Source organism: Schistocerca cancellata, chromosome 5, assembly GCF_023864275.1.
Source record: "Schistocerca cancellata isolate TAMUIC-IGC-003103 chromosome 5, iqSchCanc2.1, whole genome shotgun sequence".
NCBI lineage: Eukaryota > Metazoa > Arthropoda > Insecta > Orthoptera > Acrididae > Schistocerca > Schistocerca cancellata.
Genome location: NC_064630.1, coordinates 830,967,106 through 830,986,549, shown reverse-complemented (window position 1 = coordinate 830,986,549; position 19,444 = coordinate 830,967,106). Strand labels below are relative to the sequence as shown.

General features: G+C 42.9%; 1 protein-coding gene across 1 annotated transcript in view; it reads left to right on the top strand.

Moving 5' to 3' along the window:
* LOC126188830 (uncharacterized) overlaps nt 1-19,444 on the top strand; it is a 129,136-nt gene that overhangs the window by 50,907 nt on the left and 58,785 nt on the right. The window contains exons 7-9 of the mRNA XM_049930443.1: nt 2,259-2,761; nt 9,436-9,740; nt 18,736-19,187. Of these exons, the coding sequence (XP_049786400.1) occupies nt 2,259-2,761; nt 9,436-9,740; nt 18,736-19,187 (1,260 nt within the window). The remainder of the gene's footprint in view (nt 1-2,258; nt 2,762-9,435; nt 9,741-18,735; nt 19,188-19,444) is intronic.

Sequence of the window (19,444 nt, the reverse complement as noted above, 5' to 3'; positions counted from 1 at the left end):
TGGTCACCTCAAGGCAGACCTGGTACCTGGTGCTGCACTCGTGCGCCATTCGGGGATGAGGGGAGGGGGGGGTATGCCACAGTGGGCCGAAGACTGTCCTCCCATATATGGTGTGACGCCGGAGGTGGTGGCAGCTGCCTGTTCTCCAAGCAGTGGACGTTTGAATAAGCTATTTGGGGAGTTCTCCCGAGCTTTGTCGTTGTTCCAGAGGGGTCCAGTCTTTCCGAGAAATATGTTTAACAGATTGCATGGTGCATCCTGTTCTTGTCTTTTGTCTACCTGTGACTGATTTCCGTAGACTGGAGGCAGTATATCAATACCACAAGAAGAATCTGTTTGTGGACCACCAGCAGCAAGATCACACAGGTCTTATCCCTACCTATGGTGAGGAGAGGGAGGGATGAGAGGTGGTAGGGGGGACCGTAAGACTGCCCCTGAGATGGTTAGTTCGTGAGCGCCCATCGAGGAGGGCACAGCTGCAACTGCCACTCCTCTTACGTGATGCAATCTTCTGGGGTCGGTTTTTGCAGGAGTTGTGTTATTGCAATGACATTTTCCCAATCCCCAGTTCATGTGTCGCATTATGACCCATTGTTCACGCGTGTTGTTTTTTTCTTCATGACAATTTCGATGTGTAATTAGAACACTGAAACATTTCCATGAGTTGTGGTAGCGTGTGTCGACTTAGATTACCCGGGCTGCAGGTTTATTATCGAGTAATGCAGGCGGAGGCGTCTGTATTGAACTGTGACGTCAAACAGCGACAGATACAGTCCTCAGCTGTATGCTTAAACTCCTCTGTGTCCAACACCAGCAACCTGTCAGTTGAACGCAATTCCCGTGAAAAATAAAGATGGTACCTTGCACTCCATCCTTTTGCCCATCCACTTGTAAGTGAAGGGTAGAGTTTGAGTATGTCTGCCACTAAATTCGAATAGCATTGTGCAAATTTTTCCCAGCTAGATAACATCAATTGTATGTCAGTGTTAATTTCTGACCTGTACTGCGATTTTATACACTCCTTGTGTAGCATTATGAATAAAGTTGTGGAATTAGGACCGAACTTTATGATTAATTACGAAATCTGGACCAATCTTTACTTCACTTTCCCAACCAAAATAAATAAAGTATACTAAACCAACCTTCCTCTCCTTCGTCTGGACAGTTTCCACGTGTTGAAGGGTGCACTTGGGCTTTCCACCAATTTAGTATTGGAGGGCAGTTTGGAGGGTAAAAATCGTAGAGGGAGACCAAGAGATGAATACACTAAGTAGAGGGATGTAGGTTGGAGTAGGCACTGGGAGATGAAAAAGTTGCACAGAATAGAGTAGGATGGAGAGCTGCATCAAACCAGTCTCAGGACTGAAGACCACAACAACAACAACAACAATTAATGTAATGTCGATTTGATATCGAAAGTGCCCTTGTGCCACCATCTTCCTACTACTAATAGATCCCTACCCTTTCGCATTTGCCACCTCTTTAGGGAGAACAAAGAAAGTTTTGTAACAGGTGAAGTGAGTTCCAGGGGCTCTGTTTCACTTTCAGTGGAAGACGAGACACGGAACAATCTTCCACGACGTCTCAAGTTTATCTGATGTATTACTTCCGAGAGGTATACGGACTTTATAAGCACCACGCCTTTTGACGCATAGATTGTCCTTCACTGAGACTAAGAAGATTTCGTTTATGAACAGAAAACGCACTTGACTTTAAGTTTTCTTACTAACTTTCCCACTTCTGAAGAAAGAACAACTTGTCAAACGTGCACCAGGTGAAAGGCACGGTGAATCATCTGTTCGGAATATCGTTTTGCAGGAGTACAGTATCGGTGGCATAGGTCGGTACTCTGAATCCACTACGGCTTGTGGTCTGTAGAGCAGCATTCAAATCACACCGCTGTGTCGGAGAGGGTCATACTAGCTTCTGGCCTGCATGAAGTTGTCTGTGTGAGACGGCTTGACAGTACACAGCTTTACAAAGGTCTAGTCTCAACTTCAGAATGCATATTGCAGCGACAGGTAGAGATCTGTTACATATTGCTAGATTCTCACTTCGTACTTCTTCTTCGTACCTAGCAATGACGCTTTCGTGGGACGATTGGCATCTACGATCGAGAGTCTGCCAGTTCAGGTTTTTCAGCACTTCTTCAGCCCGTCTCTGTTTACGTTCAAGTATTCGCTGTCGGATTCGGTCGCCTTCTGTTCTTCCGCGGTCACGGCCCGGCGCTAACCCGGTCGCTGTCCCGGCTGCGGCAGGCGGCGGGCCCCAGCGAGGCGAACGTGGCGGCGGTGTGCCGGCTGGTGGGCGCCGCCGGGGCGCGCGCCTGCCCCCCGGGCCCCGGGCCCGGCCCGCCCCCGCCGCCCCCGCTGGTGCGCACCTCGGCGCTCGAGCTGCAGGGCTGGGCGCACGTGCTGCGCAGCGAGGCCTGCGCGCTACCCGCGCTCGAGCTGTCGCTGCAGCTGCAGCTGGACGCCGGCGCCGGCGCCGACGCCGACAAGGCGGCCGCGGCCGCCGGCTGCGCGCCGCGCGACCAGCTGGACGCCTTCTTCGCGGCGCTGGCCGCCAACGAGTCGGTGCGCGCGGTGCGCGTCTCGTCGCTGCTGGGCCACGAGCCGGGCGCGGCCGGAGGGGGCGCCGCAGCCGCAGCCGCCGCGGAGCTGGCGCGCCTCGCCGGGCATGTGCGCGCCACGCTGGCCAAGCCGCGGCTCGCCGCCTTCGAGCTGGCCATCACCTGCCTGGAGGACAGCGCGCACGACAGGTGCGTCCCTCCCGTCCCGGTCCCCTCACTAACAATCCCGCCGTATGGCCTCCCTCTCAACTGTTTCGGCTATTTGTCGTTCGTGGAGATCAGTGAGGCTTTATAGGTCAGGTAGGTGTTCCAATAACTTTTTTTTCTACAAGAGAATCCAGAACACGGCATGGAAAACACTGTCGAAAGACTCATTGTTTGCGACAACTCCAAGGTCAGACTAATGTACCCACTTCTTCCTTCTTCCAGCTGTTGTCCACATTGAACAATACTCTGTGCAATTAATAAGCAAAGTCTTTCTGAAGATTTTGAGAGGAGCGAAGATTACAATAAACATCCAGGTGTACTTAGTTTGTCATGTTGAAATGGCTCCAGTTCTTCTTCTCCAGGGTCTGATTCTTGAAGCTGAATACTCGCATCAGGTCCTCACAGTTAGTTTGAACTAAATAAATTTGAAGAGTGTTTTTGCAGAATTTTTTGTGGTAAATATGCACTACTGGCCATTAAAATTGCTTCACCATGAAGATGACGTGCTACAGACGCGAAAATTAACCGACAGGAAGAAGATGCTGTGATATGCAAATGATTAGCTTCTCAGAGCATTCACACAAGGTTGGCGCCGGTGGCGACACCTACAACGTGGTGCCATGAGGGAAGTTTTCACCTCATTTGGCATACACAAACAGCAGTTGACCGGCGTTGCCTGGTGAAAGGTTGTTGTGATGCCTCGTGTAAGGAGGAGAAATGTGTACGTACCATCACGTTTCCGACTTTGATAAAGGTCGGATTGTAGCCTACTCCGATTGCAGTTTATCGTATCGCGACATTGCTGCTCGCGTTGGTCGAGATCCAATGACTGTTAGAAGAATATGGAATCGGTGGGTTCAGGAGGGTAATACGCAACGCCGTGCTGGATCCCAACGGCCTCGTATCACTAGCAGTCGAGATGACAGGCATCTTATCCACGTGGCTGTAATGGATCGTGCAGCCACGTCTCGATCCCTGAATCAACAGATGGTGACGTTTACGAGACAACAACCATCTACACGAACAGTTCGACGACGTTTGCAGCAGCAGGGACTATCAGCTTGACGCTGCATCACAGACAGAACAGCCTGTGATGCCGTACTCAATGACGAACCTGGGTGCACGAATGCCAAAATGTCATTTTTTTTCGGATGAATCCAGGTTCTGTTTACAGCATCATGATGGTCACATCCGTGTTTGGCGACATCGCGATGAACGCACATTGGCAGCGTGTATTCATCATCGCCATACTGGCGTGTCACCCGGCGTGATGGTATGGGATGCCATTGGTTACACATCTCGGTCACCTCTTGTTCGCACTGACGACACTTTGAACAGTGGATGTTACATTTCAGATGTTTACGACCCGTGGCTCTACCCTTCATTCGATCCCTGCAAAACCCTACATTTAAGCACAATAATCCACGACCGCATCTTGCAGGTTCTGTACGGGCATTTCTGGATACAGAAAACGTTCGACTGCTGCCCTGGCCAGCAAATTCTCCAGATCTCTCACCAATTGAAAACGTCTGGTCAATGGTGGCCGAGCAACTGGCTCATCACAATACGCCAGTCACTACTCTTGATGAAATGTGGTATCGTGTTGAAGCTGCATGGGCAGCTGTACCTGTACACGCCATCCAACCGCTGGTTGACTCAATGTCCAGGTGTATCAAGGCTGTTATTACGGCCAGAGGTGGTTGTTCTGGGTACCGATTTCTCAGGATCTATGCACCCAAACTGCGTGAAAATGTGATCACATGTATAACATATATTTGTCCAATGAATACCCGTTTATCATCTGCATTTTTTCTTGGTTTAGAAATTTTAATGGCCAGTAGTGTATTTTCTTGGTGTAGCAATTTTATTGGCCAGTAGTGCATTTTCTCTCTTTTTAGTACATCATACAGTCTTTTGATTTTTCACGTCAACAAAGCCGAAATTACTGTACATTGTTCGCACCTATTATACAGAAATACGTCCGATTATATCAGAGGGAAGCTTATTCGCACTCTCTGCGAAAGAAAACAATATTCCAAAGGCTTTACAACTTTTCTTAACAAATGAATTCCTACTAGCTTTCGTGACATTATTAATTTCGATTATTATTTCATAAATCAATCCAGAGATAAACATAGTGAACTGTACAGAATTAAGTAATTAATAATACAAATTTTAAATGTGCAAATTTTTCGTAATTTCAAATGTTTCTAAAAATATAATTTTACCTGTAAATTCAAAACTAGTACCTATCGATTATAACATCGAAACTAAAATATTTTATAAAGTAATTCCTTTTCGTAAATTTTAGCTTGAAATACGAAAATTCTATGAAAGTATTCACAAAAGCAACCTATATAGTACTGACCTGTCCAGAATTCGAAAAATTATATTGGTATCGACATGTAATGTGGAGAGGAGGATGTCCCGTTACAAGGCCTAGGGCCTTTTTCCATCTCACCATCTCTTCCTCACTCTTCCGCCATTTCTCATGCCCCACAGTTTACACTGCATTGCTAATTTAGGAAGTCTTTCTTCCAGCATACGACGTAGCTGTTCTCTCCATTTTTCCTTGTATTTGAGTGCCTTTTGACTTACTGATTGCATCCCTTATTAGACCCTCATTACTTTTTTATCTCCGTTTTTCATTGTTTAATTGCATAAGGGAACAATTGACAGAAATGGGGGAAAGAAATACAGTAGAAGAAGAATGGGTAGCTTTGAGGGATGAAGTAGTGAAGGCAGCAGAGGATCGAGTAGGTAAAAAGACGAGGGCTGGTAGAAATCCTTGGGTAACAGAAGAAATATTGAATTTAATTGATGAAAGGAGAAAATATAAAAATGCAGTAAATGAAGCAGGCAAAAAGGAATACAAACGTCTCAAAAATGAGATCGACAGGAAGTGCAAAATGGCTAAGCAGGGATGGCTAGAGGACAAATGTAAGGATGTAGAGGCTTATCTCACTAGGGGTAAGATCGATACTGCCTACAGGAAAATTAAAGAGACCTTTGGAGATAAGAGAACCACTTGTATGAATATCAAGAGCTCAGATGGAAACCCAGTTCTAAGCAAAGAAGGGAAAGCAGAAAGGTGGAAGGAGTATATAGAGGGTCTATACAAGGGCGATGTACTTGAGGACAATATTATGGAAATGGAAGAGGATGTAGATGAAGATGAAATGGGAGATACGATACTGCGTGAAGAGTTTGACAGAGCACTGGAAGACCTGAGTCGAAACAAGGCCCCCGGAGTAGACAACATTCCATCAGAACTACTGACAGCCTTGGGAGAGCCAGTCCTGACAAAACTCTACCATCTGGTGAGCAAGATGTATGAAACAGGCGAAATACCCTCAGACTTCAAGAAGAATATAATAATTCCAATCCCAAAGAAAGCAGGTGTTGACAGATGTGAAAATTACCGAACAATCAGTTTAATAAGTCAAAGTTGCAAAATACTAACACGAATTCTTTACAGACGAATGGAAAAACTAGTAGAAGCTAACCTCGGGGAAGATCAGTTTGGATTCCGTAGAAATACTGGAACACATGAGGCAATACTGACCTTACGACTTATCTTAGAAGAAAGATTAAGGAAAGGCAAACCTACGTTTCTAGCATTTGTAGACTTAGAGAAAGCTTTTGACAATGTTGACTGGAATACTCTCTTTCAAATTCTAAAGGTAGCAGGGGTAAAATATAGGGAGCGAAAGGCTATTTACAATTTGTACAGAAACCAGATGGCAGTTACAAGAGTCGATGGACATGAAAGGGAAGCAGTGGTTGGGAAGGGAGTAAGACAGGGTTGTAGCATCTCCCCGGTGTTGTTCAATCTGTATATTGAGCAAGCATTAAAGGAAACAAAAGAAAAATTCGGAGTAGGTATTAAAGTCCATGGAGAAGAAATAAAAACTTTGAGGTTTGCCGATGACATTGTAATTCTGTCAGAGACAGCAAAGGACTTGGAAGAGCAGTTGAATGGAATGGATGGTGTCTTGAAGGGAGGATATAAGATGAACATCAACAAAAGCAAGACGAGGATAATGGAATGTAGTCGGATTAAGTCGGGTGATGTTGAGGGTATTAGATTAGGAAATGAGACACTTAAAGTAGTAAAGGAGTTTTGCTATTTGGGGAGCAAAATAACTGATGATGGTCGAAGTAGAGAGGATATAAAATGTAGACTGGCAATGGCAAGGAAAGCGTTTCTGAAGAAGAGAAATTTGTTAACATCGAGTATAGATTTAAGTGTCAGGAAGTCATTTCTGAAAGTATTTGTATGGAGTGTAGCCATGTATGGAAGTGAAACATGGACGGTAAATAGTTTGGACAAGAAGAGAATAGAAGCTTTCGAAATGTGGTGCTACAGAAGAATGCTGAAGATTAGATGGGTAGATCACATAACTAATGAGGAAGTATTGAATAGGATTGGGGAGAAGAGAAGTTTGTGGCACAACTTGACCAGAAGAAGGGATCGGTTGGTAGGACATGTTCTGAGGCATCAAGGGATCACCAGTTTAGTATTGGAGGGCAGCGTGGAGGGTAAAAATCGTAGGGCGAGACCAAGAGATGAATACACTAAGCAGATTCAGAAGGATGTAGGTTGCAGTAGGTACTGGGAGATGAAGAAGCTTGCACAGGATAGAGTAGCATGGAGAGCTGCATCAAACCAGTCTCAAGACTGAAGACCACAACAACAACAACAATTGCCATTCAATGCAACACCCTAACAAATGAAGTAGTAAACACAAAATATAATCCTTAGACTTTTTATGTGTTGGTTCACTTAGTAGAATGTGAGTGGCTCTTTTTACAAGCGAAAAGGAGACACTAATCGTCTCCCTATCAAGAAGGACGTTTTATGGAATAAAGTTCAGTTCAGTTCGAATATTCCCATAATTTCCATTCGTTCATTATGCCACATTCCCAAAATGTCTCTTCTTATTCTTCTACTACTACTACTACTACTACTACTGCAAGCACTTCTTCCTGATCTCCCTACTTCTCCCTCATGATTACCATTTTCTTTTACCCCTTCTCATTGTTTTTTCCGGAGACAGCGCCTCATGCACAGAACAGTAGTGGCATATGATAGTAACGCACCTGGCCCTCTGTTTCCGTATTCCAGTGGAAAAATGGTTGTTCACAGAGAAGAAATGAAATCTTTAATAAACCTGATCTAACTATAGATGTTGCATGTGGAACACTGAATCAGGAGGAAACTCAGACTTCTGTGTGCAAAAGGAGTCACAAACGGAAGAGAGTAAAGCACACATCACAGTCTGACAAACCTGTAAATTTAGACCCAGCTGAGTCACACTGCAGCCAGAGGAAGTGCACTGGTCCTCGTCTGGGACGCCCAGCCTTGCAGGTTACGGGAATCACAACGTCCTCCGGAAGAGCGACTCGTGCCCTGTCACTGCCTCTGACACAGTCACAAGTTCATGAATAGTGGTAACAACGCTACTACTACTTTGCATCTCACCGTTTAGTAGCTCTTCTAGATGTAATACTCGTTCTTTAACTTGTAAAAGTGAACCTTCATTTTATTACTTTTTGTTCTCGTTAATTATTCTATATAATTTTATATTTTATATTTTCCATATTTTTCTTTTGTATGTAAAAATTGTTTCTCGTTAAAATTGAAACGCTTAAATCTCTGACAGATAGCCCAACGAAGCTTGATTAATCTTTTTTTTCTGCATTGAAAGCGAGTCGACAAGTGAAATTTGTCGTCACTTACAAGCAGAAACATGTTCCTCAAGTATTTTACTGCCTCGAAAAGATGTTCAGTTTCAGAGAGATACGACAGGATTTATCGGAATACCCTGCTCCCGGACGACAATGGGCAGTTGTTACCAAAACAATTTCCCATGTTGACGTCTCTGTCAACGAGAATCACCACACAACTTTAATTCACTGTCAAGTTCTGTCGTGTCCATATATAAGGTGCTCTGCAGAGAACAGAGCTGCAAGAAAGTTTGAGCTGCGCCAACATCCTGAATATATAAAGAAAATATATAAAGGAAAAGATAAAGCCACAATCTAAAATATAAAAATGGGTCAAATATTAGGAAAAATAAAAGTGATAAACTGTAAACGAGTTGAACATCTAGAAGAAGGATTGGAACAAATTATTTCCAACGTTACAATCGAAAATTATCCTAGAAAAGATAGATATATTTTTAAATTCTAAAATATAAAAAGTTGTTATGTATCTAATTATTGATTAGACAAATAGATTTAAATTACGAGATTAAAGTTAAGATTGGTAAAATTAAAACAACACCAGATAAACACAAAGATAGATTAGCGTTTTTGTTGTTAATTTTATGATCATTTAGAATTTGTTAAACATAAACAAAATATATTTTCTCTCAAAAAATTGTTTAGCAAGATAACTGGTAAATGGATCATTGTAACATTCAAAATACGATCAACATTCATTAACATACAAACAATGTTAATTAACACACAAACAACGTTAATCAACATACGATCAACATTAGCAATCAATGAAATGATGACAAACCAATAAAACAACTAACCAAACATCCTGGGCAGTGTGGAACTTGACGGGAGTGCTCCGCTGTCACGATGACGTACAGGGAGTACCGGTCTCTGGAGCTCACAGGGCAGCCTTTGCTCGGCCGCAGGTTCCAGCCGCTGGTGGACGCGCTGTGCACGGGCCTGGAGGTGGACGCGAGCCCCTCGCTGTCGAAGCTGGTGCTGGACCTGAACATGGGCACCCGCCAGGTGGCGCAGCTGTGCGCGGCGCTGCGGCGCGCGCCGCAGGTGTCGGTGCTGCAGCTGCCGCACCTGGTGTGCGGCGGCGAGGGCCTGCGGGCGGTGGCGGCGCTGGTGCGCGCGCGCCCCCTGCTGGCGCTCAGCCTCGCCGGGTCGTGGGGCGCCGCGCAGCGCCGCTGCGACGACCCGCCCTCCTCCTCCGGCGTCAGCCTGGGTGAGTGCGGGGCCCCGTTACTTCAGTCTCTCCTACTTCCAAAGTACACAGCGTATCTCGTCAATTTCTTGATTAGTGTGTGCAATGATATGGCATGGAACGTCTTAGATTATTAGTAGCATAGAGAATGCAATTTTCGTATGCCGTAGGATTTATGCTCGCAGTAATGTGTATGCCTTTTACGAGAAAGCTGTGTCGGTGTTGTTGGAGCGACTGTAGTTCTGACAGGGGCCCTAAGGCATAGTGGAAATAGCCTGTCACTACTGAGCTGCCTGGAAAAGCGACTGGATATGCAGTCATAGGATTAGTTAAGAAGAAGCTACATTACTTCGGACTGCAATTTAATTATCATCGGTTTACTACACCAACATTTATTCTGACGCTTCCAGTCTCATTGTCAGATGTACTTCACACATACACACTGAACTGATGTGTGGGGTGTTCATTATGGCAGGAACACGTCTTACCGATGTACAGCCTCGATAGTTTAGCAGACAGACTGTGCCAATCTGGTCCTGCACATCCTGGGTTTACTTTCTCATAGGGGTACGGATTTTCCTCATTCCAGTCCCTCCTGGATGGCCCAGGTCGACTTGACCAGCTATCAGTTGAGTACCGGGGATCCTTCTCTCCTCACCCTCTCCCCTCCTCCTAGTGCTGTGGCGAAGAAATGCCATCTACTCTCAGCACAGGCTTGAACCACAGACTAGACTTGCTGACATAAATTCTCCTTCAAGAACATTCGCTGTCACAACATTTCACACGGACAGGTACTGCCCAGAGGCTGGATACAAGCTGATACCTTACTTAGAACAGAAGTCTGCAGAGGGAAAGTGTATAGTGGTTCCAATTGTTTTCACATTTGACCAGTGTTGAAGTGGTATGTGGAAAGACTTTATTGTGTTTGGTGTGATCTACTCGAGAAGGTCGCAGTCCAAAATCCTGTCTTGAATATGGTTAAACCAAATAAACTGTGATAGCCTAGCGCACGCTAATATTTCTAATTTGAAGTCACTGATGGGCTGTAGTAGCTTTTAACTAGTATCGACAGACTTGCCTCCACAGAGTGTGACATTCACAAGTGGCTGACTGGAGATGGTAATCGCTCGTTAATCTACTTCTAACGGCTCTGTCTCTGACACTCTATTGATTCCTAGAGCCAGACAGATAGAACACCACATCCTCAACAGCCTAAATGAGAAATTAACCACTCAAGATGTGACAGCAGCAAAATCTGATAAAGAAAATAGTATAGTCATTATCAATCAAACTGACCATGTCAATAAGCTAATGAATTTCTCCAAGTTAATAACATTACAGAAATACAGCATAGCTGGATCAACAACTTTTCTTTCTACACTAAAAGAGCCATTAAAAAATAATAGTGTAATTTTCAGTGACCAAGAAAAGTGACATACAATGTCACGAATCCATGCACCCCCACATTACATGTGCAACCAAAGATACAAATAAAACAAATTCTTGTCTACCCAATTATAAACTGCATACATAACCCATCCTAACTATTAACAAAAAATAAAAAAATTAACTATTGTATACACCACTAATAAAAAGTACACTGTGAATATGTTTGTTAATGTTTGCATGTATGATTTTCAGCCTCTCTTGCTTCTTTATGCGGTTCTGTACTGTGCGTTTGGGGCACACAATACTCATTAAAGCCTGTAATATGGTAAGTGAGTGAGGTTCACCTTATGAGAAAGGATTTTCGTATAGATATGACCGCGTGTACCTGAATGGAGGCAAATCAGACTTACACCCACTCTGTAATAACAATGCTACGTCAAGCAAGTTCGAAACGCAACTACACGCCAGGATGGACAAAAAGCCATACAGAAGATGCTACCAATTTGTTAATAATACGGTCGCCAGCCTAATTAGGCATTAACTGAGTTTCTTCCCTGTACAAGTTGGCAGATATTCGTGCAAAACAACAAGTAGTAACACTGCATAATATAGCAGAATTTTAGAACCAGAAAATCTATTGAACTGATAGTTTAACATTCTGTACTGATATGGAAAAACCATGAATACATAACACTACACTATAATGTATACTACAAAACTTTATACTGTCTATTAATCTGATTAAAATCAGGCATAGGTTACCCTAGAAATAGCACTTCCAAGCCACACACAAAATGTCAATTTTGATAAAGATAATACACTGATACATTTTGACTTATATATTGACTTTAACTTTTGCTGGTCAAACCAATGTGAAACACTTCACAATTCAAATGAATAAAGAGGGGGGGGACCCTGAAACTGTTATGATCATTATATTAAAAAAATAGATTACTGAAATTATCATGCGTTCAAGATTTCCAGTATATGAGTTACTACTCTTTTTATCTTATTTACTTCTCATTTAAATACCTTTATATCTGTCTCGAAATAATTAAAATTCATTACTATATCAATATTAAAGTTATCTTTCAACTTTGTTAGACCTTCGTTATTCATTTACTGGTCATTAACAAAACAGTTCTTTAAACACCATTCTAACATAACTAGGTCTGCAAGTAATTATTATTAACACAAAATTTAATTTTTCATTTCGGGACACTTGCATCGTACAACATTTGGGAAGGACCCTGTCCAGGTTAGTTGTGAGGATAATTAAATGATGGGAAAGTTCTGGTAAAATTTAGGTTATTATTGAACAGTTCACTCTATGGTCCATACGAATACAGTACATAAAGTTTCAACCTGCTTGTATCGAAGCGGCGGTTGACGGGCGGCGAGATGGCGAGGCACAGAGCACACATACAACCACAGCTATGGCTCTTGATGTATCGGCACTTTAATTATTCTTAGCGTCGCAATACTTTTCCAATTAGTGCCTATGGAATTTTGCTATGCTGTGTGGGATTTGGAAAGGCATACCCGAGGCTCAGTGAAACTACGTCTTCCAGGAGAGCCTCCTCGCTCCAGGAGGTGTTGCTCAAACCAGTGCCAGACTCCAACTACTACAGAGCCCGTTGTGCTGTGCAGTGCCCATGCGCATTTTCCCGCGCTCGCCTGCCATCCACCTTTTACCGCTCCCTTACAGACAGGGTATTCACCTGAGGTTTTGCATTCTACATATCCTAACACATTGCCTACGTATGGACCAGACACACAGTTCCAATTTTAAACATGTTACAACAGTTTCAACATTTGTTACATTTCAACTCTATCACAATATTACTTGACATTTGACATAAACATTAATCTTCACATTGAAACTTGTTTAAAGTTTTCTTAACACAATGGCATGAAACAAAAAAGAAATGAAATCAGAACATAAATTACACAAGTTTAACGAAAAATCAGAAGAAAAAATTTACTTATTCGTACAATAGTACAGCGTTGTTGTTGTTACAGTTAGACTGCAAACTGAAATTCGAACAAAATGAATCTTAAAGTGTTTTTAAATGCTAATGTTAGAAATGTTATTTTTGTATATACCTATCAGTAGACAAACAAAAATACCATTTCTAACACTCAAAGATTATTTTGTCCGATTTTTCTGGTTGCAATCTACCACAAAAAAACACAAGAGAGCCAGAAAATCATATATGCAAACATCACCAAACAGATTCATGTGAACAAATGCACTTGAAAATGAGAGTAAATTCTAGACATGCGTTGTGCTAAGCATCAAAACATAAGTAACTGGTGCAGTTTTCCTCATTTAAATCAAATGACACAGTTCTAGGTTTTCCTGAAACATTTGATATGGTGAATGAAATTAAGAAAGCTCGCCATTGGCTCCTGTATGGCATATAATTGTCAACTCCACCCAGATACAAGCAGAAATGCAATCTGTAAAAGTAGGGTCTTGATCATAAGTAAGATGTAAATAAGATTCATTACTGACAACATCCACAGGTGCTCACCAAAATAGCATTTTAAGCCGAGACAGGCAAGCTTGTTGTCCAGAAATATCTAGATAGATGCAAATAAGTATCACATTGCATCTACTGGGTTTGACTACTTGTAAAATCATTCGAGTAAGTCTGAATGTGGTATTGCTGCTAAGTAGCGAGTGAAATGACTTCTTTCGGTGTCTAACAATTCCTTAAAAACAACTTCCACTTACTGTAACAATAATTCATGTTACTTACGCAGCTAGAACTATGTGTTTATTAAATGATTAATTGAAAATAGAGTAATGGTTAGTATTTCAATTATTTTTAGCTATATCACTTCTTAGAGAAGAATAAACACATCAGGTTTTATCTGCTCACCACAATAGCGGTGGTGAATCTTAAAAGACAATTTGTATCGAAAGACACATTGACACACGGAACTTTGGCCATTTCTAATCACTGCAGCTTCCTACCTGCTAACTGTTCTTCCACATACAAAAGTTTATGGCAGTGCTGCACATACAACTAATACAGAAGGCAGTGCTTAGGATAGTAAAGTATAGTGTGTTGGAAATGTGAAAGTTGAGCTTTGAAATTTGTTAATCCTGACAGAATCTTTAATTTGGAAGTAGCAAAGGTAATTAAGTACAGTATTATGTGAAGCGAACAGCAATTATTGCTAGTACAACTATTCAAAACCAACACATTGAATGTATCTGTTAAGTGCAGTCAATTGGCTTCACTACATATATTTATTATGTCTGACAAAAGACTTCATTTACTAAAAAAAATATATTTTTAAGAACTTCAAAGAATATATGCAAAGTTAACCTTTTTTTCGATTTGAGGTCCGCCAGTTATGCAAAACACCGTTTTTCTCAGTACCCAAACATGTTTCGGCAAAACTGTGCCATCATCAGTGGGTTTTCGTTTTTATTTATTCTGTAATGTGAACATTTTTGTTGCATGATTATAAAATTATGTGCATTTTTAGTTCAAACAACAGAGCGTTCCTTTTTGTAAATACCTTTACATTTGGTGAGCATGAATTTTCTGGACCACTTTTGTGTTAATTATTACATGTAGCTTGTGATCTGCAACCGAACGATGTTGATGAGAAAGTTTTTTTTCTTTTTCTTTTTCTTTTTTTTTTTTTTTTTGGTTAAACTATCTTCTAGAGTGTAATTTAGTTTTTCGCGATGTTTTCGCGCCTATTTTCGTATTTACTTACATTTCGTGTGGCAAGCACTTCCATTCTCCGCATTATGCTGAGATGTGATGCATACGTAGCTATAACAAATATTTTCCACAAATAACTTAGTAAACCGCTTTTCACTACACCAGAACACAGTGTCATTGTGGTTTGTTATGTGTCCCAGCCCAGTCAGTGCTCATTTGCTCACCAGAGAGTTCGGCGCCAAATTTGAATTTTACTTGCATTTTATCTTTGTGTATGTATGTGTGTGTGTGTGTGTGTGTGTGTTTTCTGTGTGCTTCTTAGCTGTGTGTGTTGTCTTTTATGTGGTATTCCTATTTTTGTGTATATGGTGTGTCTTTGCAGGTTTTAGTGTATTTCTTTTTCGTGTGTATGTGTGTGTGTGTGTGTGTGTGTGTGTGTGTGTGTGTGTGTGTGTGTGTGTGTGTGTGTGTGTTCGTGCGTGTGTGTGTGTGTATGTAGACTTTATCTATATGTGCTGTTTTTATTTGTAAAGTTCCTTTAATGTGTTAAACAGTGTGCCCTTGCAGAGTGTAGTGTATTCGTTTAAGACCTGTTTTCCTTCCGCTATTGCCTTATGTATATGGAAGTTTTCCTCAATGGTCAGTTTGCTGTATAGGCTCTGGCTCGGTTTTAGTATTCTTAAGTCTGTTTCTATTGTGGTTGGGTGGTGGTTGTTGGCTATAAGGTGGTCAGCAAATGTGCTATGGGAGCTGTTGCCTTTTAAAGCTCTGAGATATTCCGAATATCTTGTTTTGAAGTTTCTGCATATTTGTCCTATATATACTGACTGGCAAGTGTTGCATGTGAGTTCATATATTCCTGACCTGTTTAATTTATCCATGGGTGTTTCTTGTGTTCTGATCTTCTTCTATGTTGTGTTCCCTGTCCTGTATACTATTTGGAGTCCCTGTTTCTTTAATATGTTGCCTATTCTGTGAACAACCTTGTTATTCTAGGTGAGTATGTGCCATTTCGTTTTGTGTGTGTGTGTTGTTGCTCTGTTGTGTCATGTATGTGGTCATTGTTTGTGTTTTGTATTGTTCTGTGCTGGGTGAGGATTTGTGTGTGTGTGGTGTGTTCATTTTTGTTCTGTTTGCATAGTTTTTGATTTAACTTGTTTACCATATGGGTAGTATAACCATTTTCTACTGCTGTTTGTTTTATTGTGTTTAGTTCTTGTGTGTAGTTCTGTTTGTTCATGTGTGTTCTGTTTAATCTGTGGAGCATGAATCTGAAGTTTGCATGCTTATGTGTCAATGGGTGGTTTGATAGGTTGTGAATGGTTGTGCTTGTGATTGTTGGTTTCCTGAATATTGTGAAGTTGTTTGTGTTGTTTGTTTTTTGTATGGTAAGATCTAGAAAGTGTAGTGTGTTGTTAGTTTCTGTTTCTAATGTGAATGAATTTTTAGGTGTAAGTTGTTTATTTCATTGTGTAGCTGTTCTGTGTGTGTATGTGGTTCATCAATCAGGCATATTATGTCATCGACATAACGGTACCAGTATTTAACTTGGCAGTTCTTTTGTTTTATTATGTTTCTGAAGATCATGTTCTCCATGTTTTGTTTATTTTATTTATTTATTTATTGCCAAATTATAGACCTGTTACCTGATGGTTAAAACAGGTTGTACATCTTACAATTTTCGTTTTTCATCTTTTTACAGTTTTCTTTTCTTTTGTCTTATCTACAACATTTACAAATAATTATACTTTTCAAAATAACAATAATTTAAGGTGGAAATATAAATAAAATTTTGTTGTTTTTTAAGAAGAATATAAAAAGAGGATAAAGGAGAGATTTGTTAGTACCATTCCTGAATGTGACTGACGGTGAATATCTCAGAATGGTTTCTTCGTTCTGTTGACTGCCAGTCACACACACACACATAAACGGTTATTAGTAGAGAAATATTGTTGCTTATCTTATTTATTACAATTCTATGTATTAACTACTGTAGGTGCCCATCCATATACAGTATTTGGTGTTTTATTGACTAGATCGCTAGCACTTTTGCTTATTTACTGTCACATCTCAGCTGCCTCCTCCTGTTCCTCCTCATTGTCACTATTTTCGCTGTCACTGTCGGTATCGCTGTCCATCCTCTGGAGATTGTTGTTACGCTGGACATAGGCATGTCTGTAATGTCGTGTCCGCATGATGTACGCTTCATGTGTTGTTTTTGAAATACTGTTTGTCAGTGCGTTTAATTGTGCCCATTGTTCTTCATCTCTTATTGCTGTGTATGTATCTATGTCTGTATCTGCGTAGTGTAAGTGTAGTGTTGGTCTATTGTTCGCGTATTACCCGCAGAAAAAGGACAGTGTGTTCTGGGAAACCTTCTTCCCCGCATGTGCATGTAGGTGTCTGCCTCAGACTCACGCGGTTTAAGTGCGTGGGATAAGGTCTGTGTCTGGTTAAGATATGTACCATACCGTGGCTGGGATCGATATGTGTCATTCTCAACCGCTTCCTTATGTCAGGGAGGAAGTCGTGCAGTCTATGTCCCTTATCACTTACATGCCACTCACCTTGCCACGTATCCAAACGCCAACTTTTAAGGTGATGTATCGTCTCCATCGGCACACCGGTTATTGTGTGTACCTCATCTAGTCTCCCCACCTTTAACCAGAACCTTGCAGCTCTGTATTTGATTGTGATATCAGTGGGGCATATTCCGAGCACCACACACAGTGCATCCGCTGAGATGGTACCGAAGGCTCCAGATAGCCTAAGTAGGACACTTCTCTGCCCTCGTCTGACAGATGCTTTGTTGGTGACCACATTCAGTCTGTGTGCCCACGTGCTAGCTGTTAAGCTGAGTACTGACTCGAAGAGCGCACAGTGGTATGTACGTATGACTGGTAGAGGTAGTCTGTACTGTTTTGAATTTAGCCTCACCAGTTTGTGTGGTATTTTTTCTTCTTTGTCTGTTGTTAGCCTTATGTGTTCGTGGAAATTCAATTTTTCATCTATCTGTACCCCAAGATAACGCATAATGTGTGCTCGTTTGATGTTTGTGTCTCAAATTTTAACCGAAGGATTCCTTTGGAGTGATCCTTTCAGTAAAGTGTATGTTGTTTTGTTTTCGGCTGTCCTGAGTTTGTTGTTGTGACACCACTGAGTAATTGTTTGTAGTATTCCACTGGCTTTCTCTTCTAAATGGGCTCTGTTGTTTGCAGTGACTACAAGAAATAGGTCATCTGCGTAGGCGACTATTCCGTCTGACCTGTCATCCCCATCCAGAAGTTGTAGGAGCGGTTCGATTGTTATGTCCGAGAAGATGGGGGCCACAGATCGACCCTTGAGGACAGCCTTTGCTAATTCTTTTAATTACTTTCCGGCTCTCCATCTGCCATTCGACTACTCGGTCTTTACAGTAGTCTAGAAAACTGTTGTACAGTTACTGCGGTACCTCCAGATGTCTTAGCCTCTGAAACAGAGCGGGCCACCAGAGATTATCAAATGCTCCGGGAATGTCAATCATTATTGCCATGGCGTATTTCTATGCGAATGGAGTATTTAAACTACTAGGTGACAGGAAGGCTGGTAGCCCTACCTAGGACCAGTTTCTCCTGAGCTGAGGGAAGTCGATGCCGATCCACCAGTAGTAAGTACATCCCAGATATAACTCGCACGTGCCTGATATTGGCTAGGGGGAGGTGATATGAACAGCAGATGATTGTTTTATAAGTACATTGAGGAGGGAAAGACTTGAGGTTCATTTGAGGATTTTTCAGACTGTGCCGTCAGTGAGATTCCCGACAGTCCATTCTCCCATAACGGACCCATCGTTTCTCTGTCGACAAATCTAACCACCCCGAGCACCTGCTCCGGCGGCGCACTTTCCCCTGTAGCCGTGTACGTCCGGCAGACGTCGAGGTGAGGGGCGGGCTGCGCAGGCTCGGGCAGCAGCAGCGGTGGCGGCGGCGGCGGCGCGCTGCAGAGCGGCGGGGGTGGCGGGGGCGGCGGGGGCCGGCCGGGGGCGGCGCCGCTGTCGAGCACGCCGTCCAGCGGCGGCTGCTACTACTTCTCGTCGCTGCCGCGCGGCGCCATGGCCGCCTACTCGTCGAGCCTGGGCCGGCACGCGGCCACGCTGCCGCGCCAGCCGCTCGCGCTGTCGCTGTCGGGCTCTGCGGCGGGCTGGCCGGACGAGTGCAAGCGCAACTCGGACTCTGTGCTGTGCGGCCGGCTGCTGCAGCCCGCGCCCGCCTGCGACGCCGCGCAGCACGCCGCCGCCTCCGGCTTCCACCACGTGTTCGAGGCGGCGCGCGACCCCGGCTGCCAGCTGCGCAGCCTCAACGTCAGCAAGTGTCTGCTCGGCACCGAGGACGCCCTCTGCCTCGGCGAGACCGTAAGTCGGCCGCACGCGGCAAGAGGGGCCCCAAATCCCGACTCCATCCTCGCGGAATACTCTCGTGACCTATTAACCTTTGCCACCTGACCAAATCTTGCACGTGTCATTCAGAGCACGCTCCCACTTTAACACTTGTGTGACTGGTTCTGCCCTATCTTCTGACCACAGTGCGCAAGGATGCTTTGTGAGTGTCTTAGGCATTTGTGTTTAACCTGTGGTCTGCAAGGTAGGAAGACATCAGCTCACCGTGCACA